Raw genomic sequence first — 11,111 nt, 5'->3', positions numbered from 1 at the left:
CAAACTTCACTTAGCTGAATTAATGCAAGGTGTCCTCAATGCCTATCCATTAGAGGGGGAGCTCCCTCAAGGCTCCTCTTTAATCCCCAAGATTTAGCAAGGGGCTTCACACATAGCAGATACTTAAATATTTATTGCCTGCCTGACTGAGGGATTCAGACTGTCAAATATCCTTTTCCTGCTATGGCTAAGTCAATCTATTACATGACCTATGATTTTATTCATGACCTCATTTTATTCTAATATCAAGCCATATTTACCAAAGGACAGGCCCAACCTGTCCGCATATGTTCTAGGATTTCTGTAGGGACTAAGTATTCTTTCTGACATGGAAGGGTGCTTTTCTTTGTCTTTGCCCTTTTCTTTATCCTCTTTGTGTTGGGAAAGGCTCTTTAGAGGATCAAGATGGGCCCTGTTGACTGCTAAGTTTGGTTCTACCATTCCTCCTGACTCCATTAGAGAAGGTTATGTCCATGTGGCAGATAGGTAGTACAGTGGATAGAGCTCTGGACCTGGAGTCAAGAAGACATGACTTCAAATATAGTCTCAGACACTTATTAGCTATCTGACTCTGGGCAAGTCACCTAAAACTGTTTGTTTCCGTTTCCTCATCTGTCCAATAAGCTGAAGAAAGAAATGGCAAACTAGTTCCTTCCTGGGGTCACAAAGAGTCAGACAAGACCAAACAACAACAAAATCATCTTGTGAGTTTCTGAAGGTTGAAATGGGAGCCACCGGGAAAATGTTTATCTTACAACCAACTTGCAGAGATACTCAGTGCAAGGATGATGATTCCCATTTTACAGATGAGGAAACTAAGGCCCGTAGAGATGAAGTCAGTCACCCAGATCTCATATCTACTAAGTGTCAGAGCCTGGATTCAAACACAGGATCCTGACTCTCAATCCAATGCTGTTGCCATCCCATGTCACATCCAGTTCCCCCATCACAATCAATAAACATTTGTCAGGCACCAATTATGGGCAGGCACTGTACATGTAGGAAACCTCTACAAAAATACACAGGAGATGGGGAAGGAATTGTTTATTATAATGAAACAGGACCTCCAGGCAGGGACAGATGGCCAGCCACAGACCGATGGATGCCTGGAGTTCAAGACTTAGGGGAGCACCCAAAAGAGGCAAACCTGGGAGTCAGCTATGTAGAGGTCACAGCCAAAGCCATGGAGATTAGTATGGGAGGCAGTGTCAGGGGAAGAGTTTATTTGGGGGATCCGAGGGAACTTTGGCCTTCATGACATGGGGTCTGACCCAGGAGTTCGAGCTCCCAGGCCCAGCTACTCTTCTCTTCTAGCCAGATGGAGGCACCGCTGCTCCCCAGCTCAGCACCCGCCATCCCTGGAGCTCCTCAGAGCATGGGGCAAGGGGAAGCTTTCTTCTCACAGATCCAGTAGTTCTCTTTGCTACAAGGTGCATCATTCCAGCCATTAGGAATCAGCTCACAGCAGTCCTCATCACCAGCATTGTTGGGTTCTCCCTCATTCCAAAAGCTGTGAACAGCAGCCTTTAAGTGCTCCACCCTGGAGCAGCCATTCCACCCCAGTGGTTACTTCCTTTTTCCCAGTTCCCCAACTCTCTCCTGCTTCTCCCTACTACCACCACACACACACACACACACACACACACTTTTCACAATCACTTTCTACCCTTGGATGGCCTCAGAGTGCCTCAGGCACTCCTGCTCTCTCTCACTCTTGCCTCTGTCTCAGTACTTCCTAGGAAGTCCCAAGAATTTAGTGAACCCCAAAGCCCCTGAGCCTTCCAGCCACATGGAGGTCTGAACAACTGAGACTAGCTGAAGAAACGCTTCTTTGGACACACCGCTGGGTTTGGGAAGGAAGGAGAGAAGAGCTTCTGTCCGGGTTGCAGGGCATCTCCAGACTAAGGGTGTCCAAGGATCTGTGGTGAGCACCCTGTACCCTACGCCTTCCCAAGAGGAGCACGGTTTTCCCATGGGACAAAGCTCTGAGCCACATGGGAACTGTCGCCAGGGCACTGTTTCCTTCTGTAGGGTCAGGAAGTCACTAGAATCACCCAGTCAGGAAGCTAGAACTAGAAGGCATTTCATAGTTCATCCAGTCCAACCTCCTCATTTTATCGGATGTAGCCCTGGTTTGGGTTGGTTCTTTAACCATTACCTTCTGTCTTAGAATCAATACCGTGTATGGTTCCAAGGCAGAAGAGCATCTTACATGGGCAACACAAGCCTTATACAGAAAAGGAAACTGAGGTTGAGAGAAGTTAATGATGCCACGGTTGTCCACAAGGTCTAAGGTAGTGTCAGGGGCAGAATAAACAGGAGATATGGGATTCCTGGAGGCAATGTTCTTCCCACTGAACCCTGGGGGATCAGGATTCTAAACAAGCTTGTGGGGAGGGCCCTGAACCTGGAGAAAGTCACCTCTCCGTATGGATTTGGAAACACTCCTGGGGGAGATTTTGGCTAGAGAAGATACTGATTCTGGGGGAACATTGTCTGGCCAGGGGAGGGAAGATACTGACTGGAGACAGGCTGGTGGTGGTAGAGAGGGGGAGATGTTGGAGGACTGGCTGGAAAGAGGATCCTAATTCTTGGAAACAATTAGCTGATTAGGAAACAGTGAAAAGGAATTGGGGCGGAGGGGGGGGTGTTGTGAGTCCCCAGTTATCTCATGGTAATGAGTGGGTGCCAATGACTTCTGGTATCTGAGCCCAGCCCTGATGCCAGAATTTCAGGCATCAGCCAAAAGGAATGAGTTTGTCCTGTGGTGCTCTTAGGGAAGGTCTAAGCACTTGTTTCCCCCTCCTTCCTGGGTCTCTGGATTGTTGCCTGTGACTTACGACTGCCCAAGAGCTGTTTCATCCACCCAGTGCCACGTCCCCTCTTTCTTTTTGTCACTGAGTCCAATCCACCGTGGCCTGCGATTGGAGTCCAAGTTCAGCTTCAGGTAGTTCTGAGGAGCAGAGATTGAGGTGGATGTGGAGTCGGTCACTGCCAGGGACCAAACAAAGCACTGACCTTCATCAGGCTTGAGTCACTGAGGAGTGACTCATTTCCTTCATTCCTAGGCCCCATCCCACAAGGGTCTAAGCACTCCATTAGACATCTGAGGGCACTCAGTGGAAGAAAATATTTCCCTGTGCTAAACTATTGCAGAGCAACCACAAAAGCTGATAAATAGTAGAGTAAGGAAGGACCTGAACCCAGGTCCTCTGGCTCCAAATACAGTTCCTTTTTATTTCTATTCTAACTTGGAGGAGACTCGTCAGCTTAGCTACAAGTGATTGTTCATAATCTAAGGGTCTCAGTTGCAGAGGAAAGGGGAGAAAAAGGGAAAGTAGTAAGGGAAAACGTGCTTTTTTTGAACCCTCACTTTCCATCTTGGAATCAATACTGTATATTGGCTCCAAGGCAGAAGAGTGGTAAGGGCTAGACAATGGGGGTTAAGGGACTTGCCCAGGGTCACCCAGCTAGGAAGTGTCCAAGACTATATTTGAACCCACAATCTCTATTCCTGGCTCTTAATGCCCCCAGGGGAAAAAATTCTGAGGGAATTAGAAAAGGCTTTTTTCAGCTCATTACCCAGACTTCCCCTCCATGGTTTCTACAACCCAGCCCACTTTGTTATTATTGTTGTTGTTATTCAAACTTATCCAACTCTTCATGGCCCCATTTAGGATTTTCTTGCCCAACCTAGTGGAATAGTTCAACATTTCCTCCTCCAGATCATTTTACAGATGGGGAAACTGAGACCAACTGGGTTAAGTGACTTGCCCACACTGCTTATGTCAGTCACACTGCTAATCCGAAACTGGATTTCAACTCAGGTCTTCCTAGATCCAGGCCCAGTGATCTATCCACTGAGCCACCTAACTGCCCAGTGGCACTCCATCTGCCATCTCTGCCTTTGTGTTGTGCCCCCATGCCAGGTAAGTCTTCCTGACTCACCTCTACCTTTTAGAATCCTTATTTCCTTCAAAACTCAGCTTAAGCATCACCTTCTACATAAAGCCTATTCCAAGACTCCAGTTGCTACTCTCCTCCTTCCTCAAATCATCCCTTATCTCTCTTGTGTACATGTTTTCACCCATTAGATTGTAAGCTTCAGGAGGGCAAGAATTGTTTCTCTTTTGCCTTTATATCCCCAGTGATTAATAAATGCCAGGCTCAAGTCAGAGCTTAACAAATAGTTATTTGTCCTGCTGAGAGACTAGAGAAATGGAGAGGGATTGAGAGGGACAGGATGGAAACCTCACTTCCATTGGGTCTAAAAACCCTTAGCTAGGGCCAGGAGTTGCCACAGAGGGATCTGGGCAGAAATAAGACTCAGGGTCATAGGATTCAGAACTCAAATGAATCCTAGAGCTCATTTAACTCCTTTCCTCTCCCCATAATTTTGTAGATGAAGGCAATGACGTTCAGATGAGTGAAGGGGAACTTATCTTGAGTCACACAACTCATAGAGCAAAGGGACCTTAGAGGTCAGTTAGTTGTCACTCCTCGTGGAGGACATAACATCCATGACATGGGGTCTCCCAACCTCTCTGGACACTCAGGGGCTCACTGTTTCATGCAATAGCTGCTCTCATGGTTACCTAGGTCAGATCATGAACCAATTCTTCCTTGCAGCTGGTAAAAAATGATTTCCCATAACTTATTTCCAGTGCCTACTTCAATTCTTATTCTGTTTTCTAGAGTTTTGCAGAAGAAAACAAGTCTAACCCTTCTTTCATATTACAGATGATGCATAAATTCAGCATTAAAAGGGGTCTTAAAGTCCATCCAATCCAACCCCAACATTTTATAGATGATACAACAGAGGCCCAAGGAAGAAAAATAATTGACCTAAGGTCACACAGATAGAAGGGATCCTAGGATCCAAGGATTTGGACCTGGGAGAAGAACTCACCTGCTCCTCAGAAGAGCTAATGATGGCCAGGTTGGTACCATCTGCCTCACATGCTTTTCTGGCTGTCTCCCATGATGCTTGGGCCACAGAAAAGTAGTAACAGCTATCTTTATAGAACTTCCACTGACAGGGACATGGGCGGCAAAGGGCACCTGTGGGTAATGGGAAGGACTAGACAAGGGATCCAGGAATTGTGGTTCTCTCTGCTGACCCCTGAATTCATATCCTTTTAGATATTCCCCGAGTATCACTCTTTGCTTCTTCAATGCCCTGACCTTTCCCAGATAGTCAGCTATCCTTACTCAGGGTTTTGTTTAGTTGTTCAGTGAACTTTGAAGCTTCAAGTTGATTGTTGATCTTCAAGTCTGGAGAAGGAGGAACATAGACAACAAAAGGATGAGCATCTCTGATCATTAGAGAGCCTAGACGTTCTGGTCCCCTTCCTTGTAAACCCTAGCTGTCCCGCTGCTCCTCTATCCTCTGGATCTCTAGAGACTCTGAATTGAAAAAGATTTCAAGGGCCATCTGGTCCAACACAAAGCTCAAGAAGTCCTTTCCCTAGAGAACCCAGGCATCTTTCCTTTGCCCATTCCCTCAGCAGCTCACTAAGTCTTCCATCTGGTGATTCCCTCTTCCCACTGGACTTAGGCATCTATCCCCCAGTCCATGGATCAACGTTCTTTCAGCTGGGCAGAGATCTGGTTCAGTTCCTCCTAGACTACTTCATGCTCCAAGTTATACTGACTGATTCTGGAAGACTGGCAGCCAAAGTAGTGAGTTTAGGCCCTCCAGTGGAGTCTGAGGTATGGGGGAAGGGAGAGAGCCCAATTTCAAGCTGGGTCTAAAAGGTCCTAAGGACAGGTATAGGGGGACCAACGCAGAAAAGAGACTCGAGATCATAGGATTCAGAACTGGGAAGTATCTTAGAGCCCATTTAACACCTCTTGCCTCCCCAAGATTTTGCACATGAAGGCAATGAAGCTCAGACAGTGAAGTGCCCTCTTTTAGTGCCCAGATATTTCCCAGGCGCCCAGCTATCCTTACTCAGGGTTTTGTTCAGTTGTTCAATGAACTGTGATGCTTCAAGTTGACCCTTGTCCCTCAAATCTGGAGAAAGAAGCATAGAGAAGAAAGAGGACTGAACATCTTTGATCTTTGGAGAGCCCAAGTGTCCCAGGAGTGTCCTCTTCCTTGGAGACCCCAGTTGTCCTGCTGCTCCTCTGCCTCTAGATCCCAAGAGACTCATAGTTGAAAGGGATTTCAAGGGCCATTTGTTCCAACCCACATCTCAAGAAGTCCCTCCCCTAACTTACAAGAAAGAACACAATCCACATTCAGAGGAAAAACTTTGGGAGTAGAATCACCAAAGAAAAACACCTGCTTGAATACATGGGTTGAGGGAATATGATTGGGGATGGAGACTCTAAATGAACATCCTAGTGCAAATATCAACAACATGGAAATAGGTTCTGATCTAGGACACATGTAAAATCCAGTGGAATTGCATGTTGGATATGGGGGAGGAGGGGAGGGAAAGAACATGAATCATGTAACCATGGAAAAATATTCTAAATTAATTAAATAATTTTTTTCAATTAAAAAAAAGTCCCTCCCCTAGAGAACCTAGACATCTTTCCTGTATCCCTTCCCTCTGGCAAATCTCTCAGCCCTCTCCCTGGTGATTTTCTCTTCCCACTCAACCCAGGCACCTGTTCCCCCAATCCCAGACCTCACCTTGATCACCTTTCAGCTGGGCAGAGAGCTGGTTCAATTTCTCCTGGACTGCTTCCTGCTCCGAATTATACAGTCTTTGATTCTGGAAGACTGGAAACCAAAGTAATAAATTTGGACCCAGAAGAGTGGTACCCATTCAATGGAGGTCTGAAGTATGGAGGGAGGAAGAGAGCCCAATTTTAAGTAAGATTCTTCTTTTTTTCTGGAGCTCAAGGCAAGGTGGGTACCTCATCTATGATCTGTCTTTTGATATGTCCCTCTGTAATAGTGTGGCCATCTCACTTTGAACTTTGGGGCTCAAATCTGTCCCCCAGCTCCACCTGTCATCAAGAACCCAGCCCTGCTTCTACCCTGGAAGCTTAGCCCCAGATACTCAACTCAGATTACTAAATGAGTATAGCCTATAAAGTCCCCTTCAAAATCATGGAATACAACCACTTCATTTTAGAAATAGGGAATATCAGGACAAAGGAAAACAGAGTCTAGCTCCAGATCACTGGCTAAGAAATGGCAGTGGTAGGACTAGAACTCAGATCTTCTAACTAGTCACAATGTTCTTTCCACTCTTTATCAGACTATCTCCCTCTTTCCCCTCTCCTGACTCCCATGACAGAGACCAGAGACAGAACCTCTCCTTCCCCCACCCCATTCCTAGCCAGGGGCCTGAGGCTGGGTCTTACCTTGGGTCAGGGTAATGATGCTGAGGATGAAGGAGAGGACAAAGAAGGCCAGGAGCAACGGGAAGCCCAGGCGCCTCAGCCAGGGAGCTGCAAGGATGGAGTGTTGGGGAAGCCCAGACCTCCTGGTCCCCAGACCCACCTTCCTTTAGGAAACCTTCCCTAAGCTTATCTGCCATGTTACCCAGACTCAAAACAGGGAGTTTCCCATTTTGGAGCTGTAAGGAACTTTGAGATCAGCTATCTTAGGAGTAGAAGGATATTGCAGCAGTCAGAGCACTGCAAGTAGCCTCAAGAAGACCTGCATTCCTCTCCAGCCTCAGACATTTACTAGGTAGCCATGGGACCCTGGGCAAGTCACCTTACCGCCTCTAACCTCAGTTTCCTCATCTGTAAAATGGGGCTAATATTAACACCTACCTCCCAGAGCTGAGGTGAGGATCACGTCAAGAAATCAAATACATCATGTCAGTGCTAGTTCTAATTTATATTATGATGACCTCTGACACCCTCATCATCTCTAGCCTGTTTCCCACTGATAATTCCACTCAGCAGTGGATGTGTGTGCATATGCATATGCCAAATAAATATAACATAATTTTAGGGATCAAGGCACCATCAATAGAGGAAACATGAAAGATCACAAGAAGAAGAGGGCATTTGAGCTAAGCTTTGAAGGAAATCAGGGACCAAAAAAGGGGGAGGTGAAGGAGACATGCATTGGGCTTGAACTGAATGAAATTGTACGAATTACTTTCTCTGACAGAGTATACTGCCCCAAGGACACCCTGGGATTCCATCTCCCAGCCCCCTGCTGCCTATGCCCCTCTCCTGGACCCAGTAAGTCCTGTCTCTTAGCCCTTAAAGCAGCAACTGCCCTTACTCCTCACTGTCCCCACATACCTGGAAAGCTCCTGGCACTCCAGCTTCTTTGGGTTCCAACGCTGAAGTGGCTCCAGCCAGAGGGCATCAGGGCATCCTCATCTAAGTAGAACAATCAGGTTCTACCCTCATCCCTACCCCCATCAGTGTGAGAGAAAATGAGCAGAAGGTGGATGAGCCCCCAGGTCCTTGGCCCTTGCTAACTCCTGTCTATCTTTCTTGCTACTTCTGCCCCCTTGCCTTGTCATGAAGAGAAGCCCCATATTCTACATCTGAACCTGAAGGCTCTCCCCACCAACCTCTGTCCACCTCCTCAGGATCTCCAAGACTCTGGCTTCTAGCCCACCCATCCACTAGCACCCTTGGCCTCACCTAATCCTGCTAGCTCAGGGGGCTTTGGATCCGCAGGGTCACACATCTCTGTTGCCCTTTCTGAAGGTGGCTTCTGTTCCGTTTAAAAACACTCCATTCTCTATAAGTAAGCAGTTTTTCTTCCTTTCTCAGAATAACCCTCCCAGGATCCCACCCTTTGGCCAAACAGAATATGAATGGGACGGGAAATAAACTTGTTTCACTCTCCCACTGCCGAAAATAGAATGAAGAGGAGTAAAAAGGATGGGGAGGAAGGCAACGAGGAATGTGCGCTAGGATAGCAGTGGGATGAGGGGGAACCTACAGAAGTATCAGACCTTGTAGAGGTCCTGAATACACTGGGGCCAGCAGGGAGGGAGGGATGGGCCTTTATCTCCACTCTATAAGAGTAAGCATCCTTACGGTGAATAAGCAAGACTTTTGATGTCCTCATCGGCTTGGAGCTTTTAAAAGTTCAATATTACGTATTAACATCATCTCTTATTCTGGAAAGATTTGGCTTGCCTATGCCAGGATAATAAATAATAATAGCAAATATTTACATAACGTATGCCAGCATGAACATTTTCAAGATGTCGTTCAATTATGAGGTTCCAAGTGAAGAGTAGCTAAGACATTCATACAAGGCAAAAAAAGAAGTCTTTCCATCATTTGTCTACCCATAATTGTGAATCTCGGTAATGATAGAATGGATGGAATTCTCTGATTTGGGTTTTTTTACTTTATTTTTCCATTTTTGCTACATTAAACTGTCTATTATTTTCACTTATGTTAATTTCAGTCATTCCACTGGATTTTTTTCAGATCATTTGTTTAAATGTCCATCATAAGATATTATTTCATTTTTGATGTTTTAAATTTTATTAAATTTCTTAAATTAAAAACATTTAAATAAAATTTTTGACAAATTCAATTATAAAAAATTGTTAATAATAAAAATTCTCAATGGTTGCAGGTTATTTGAAAATTATTTTTTATTTGGTAATGATATTTTGGTACTCATCAAAATCAACCAATTGCTATAACTGATTAAGAAGAATAACCAAGATGGTAGAATAGTGGGAAGAAATACAGTGATATCCATCTTCTCCACAACTCTCCCAAACAGATCTGGAAAGCACACCAGACCAAATCCTGGTTGGGAAATTTAATTTAAAAAAATTATTTTTTTCCAATCTAGGTCAGCAGAGGAAGACCAGAGGAGTCTGGTCAAGAGTATTCCAGTGCAGAGATAGGCTGTGCACTGGAGTAAGAAGAAGTTCCAGATTTAGTACAGAGGGGCCTAAATTTGTGTAAGATACAGGAATAGGTGCCAACTAGCAGCTTTGATGAGGGCAAATCGACTGTCCAGGTAGTTCAGGGTGAGGAGCAGTCAGAGGATGTGTGCCAGCCAGGAATAAGTCCAGAAACAAGTAGCAGCTATGTTGCTTAGACCCTAGGAATGGATCTTAGCTGAAGTTTTAAGCCCAATATGATATTTAAAGGGGAATAGCCAGGGCAAGAAACTTAGACCAAAGGAAAGTCTACAGTTCTAATACTCTGAACCCGAAGAATTTTCCAGCTATTTAATAGTGGCAGAGTCTAGCATAGTCTACTGGAACTACAAAGGGAGTAAGCCCACAGGCCTGCTTTCTAGAACCATACCCCAGTCAGGAACTTGCAGAAGTTGAACCAGGAGGGCAGCAATTGGATTAAAAAAAAAAGCCTAGATTTCATATGTCAAGTAATCGTAAAAAAAAATTGCCCAGTCTCCTAGAACCAGAAGGCAAAATAGAAATAGAAAGAATCTAGCCAATCACCACCTTCTGCAAGAAACCCCAAGGGGCATCAGAGTCAAAACTCTGAGCTCCCACATTAAAGAAAAGTTACTGCAAGCAGCCAGAAATTAAGAGTTAAAGTACTGAGGATGCAGAGCGAGAGGAGCAGAACCAGGAGAACATTGTACACAGAGACAAACACACTGTGGTATCATCGAACGTAATGGACTTCTCCATTAGTGGCGGTGTAATGTCCCTGAACAACTTGCAGGGATCCAGGAGAAAAAAACACCATTCATAAGCAAAGGATAAACTATGGGAGTGGAAACACCGAGAAAAAGCAACTGCCTGAATACAGAGGTTGAGGGGACATGACAGAGGATAGACTCTAAATGAACACTCTAATGCAAATACTATCAACATAGCAATGGGTTCAAATCAAGAAAACATCTAATGCCCAGTGGACTTACGCGTCGGCTATGGGGGGTGGGGGGGGGGGGAGGAAAAGAAAATGATCTATGTCTTTAACGAATAATGCTTGGAAATGACCAAATAAAATATATTAAAAAAAAAAGAGTTAAAGTACTGAGGAGCCACAGTCAGGATCATACATTATTTGGAAGCCCCTACTATAAAGAAGCAGAGAGCCTGGGATACCATGCTAGAGATAGAAAAGAAGATAGGCTTACAACCAAAAATAACTTACCTAGAAAAACTGAGTAAAAACCTCAATGGGGGGGGGGGGGGGGAATGAACCTTTAACAAAGAGAGAACTTTCAA

At 45.2% G+C, this 11,111-nt stretch overlaps 1 protein-coding gene across 2 annotated transcripts; it reads right to left on the bottom strand.

The window, feature by feature from the left end:
• Positions 1 to 1,029: 1,029 nt before the first annotated feature.
• LOC100026844 (CD209 antigen-like protein C) lies at positions 1,030 to 8,715 on the bottom strand. Of its 2 annotated transcripts, XM_007489536.3 has the most exons (9): positions 8,575 to 8,715; positions 8,224 to 8,304; positions 7,324 to 7,410; positions 6,644 to 6,733; positions 5,954 to 6,016; positions 5,212 to 5,274; positions 4,910 to 5,061; positions 2,841 to 2,953; positions 1,030 to 1,510 (listed from the first exon to the last, which is right to left on the bottom strand). In XM_007489536.3, the coding sequence occupies exons 1-9, from the start codon at positions 8,618 to 8,620 to the stop codon at positions 1,369 to 1,371; spliced, it is 837 nt and encodes a 278-aa protein (XP_007489598.2). In that variant the 5' UTR covers positions 8,621 to 8,715; the 3' UTR covers positions 1,030 to 1,368. The 2 variants fall into 2 exon arrangements, with proteins under 2 accessions (XP_007489598.2, XP_007489599.2); XM_007489537.3 differs by lacking the exon at positions 5,212 to 5,274.
• Between the last annotated feature and the right edge of the window lie 2,396 nt (positions 8,716 to 11,111).

Source organism: Monodelphis domestica, chromosome 3 (assembly GCF_027887165.1).
Source record: "Monodelphis domestica isolate mMonDom1 chromosome 3, mMonDom1.pri, whole genome shotgun sequence".
Taxonomy (NCBI): Eukaryota; Metazoa; Chordata; class Mammalia; order Didelphimorphia; family Didelphidae; genus Monodelphis; species Monodelphis domestica.
The sequence above is the reverse complement of the archived record's forward strand: the minus strand, read 5'-3'. Positions and strand labels throughout refer to the sequence as shown.

What these genes read in the sequence shown, in the direction of transcription:
- LOC100026844 (XM_007489536.3), bottom strand. Translation starts at nt 8,620, where the DNA reads ATGTGTGACCCTGCGGATCCAAAGCCCCCTGAGCTAGCAGGATTAG. An exon ending in CATCATTACCCTGACCCAAG is followed by an intron (nt 6,734 to 7,323) that starts GTAAGACCCAGC and finishes TTTGGTTTCCAG; the next exon opens with TCTTCCAGAATCAAAGACTG. An exon ending in TTAGCTCTTCTGAGGAGCAG is followed by an intron (nt 2,954 to 4,909) that starts GTGAGTTCTTCT and finishes TCTGCTCCTCAG; the next exon opens with AACTACCTGAAGCTGAACTT.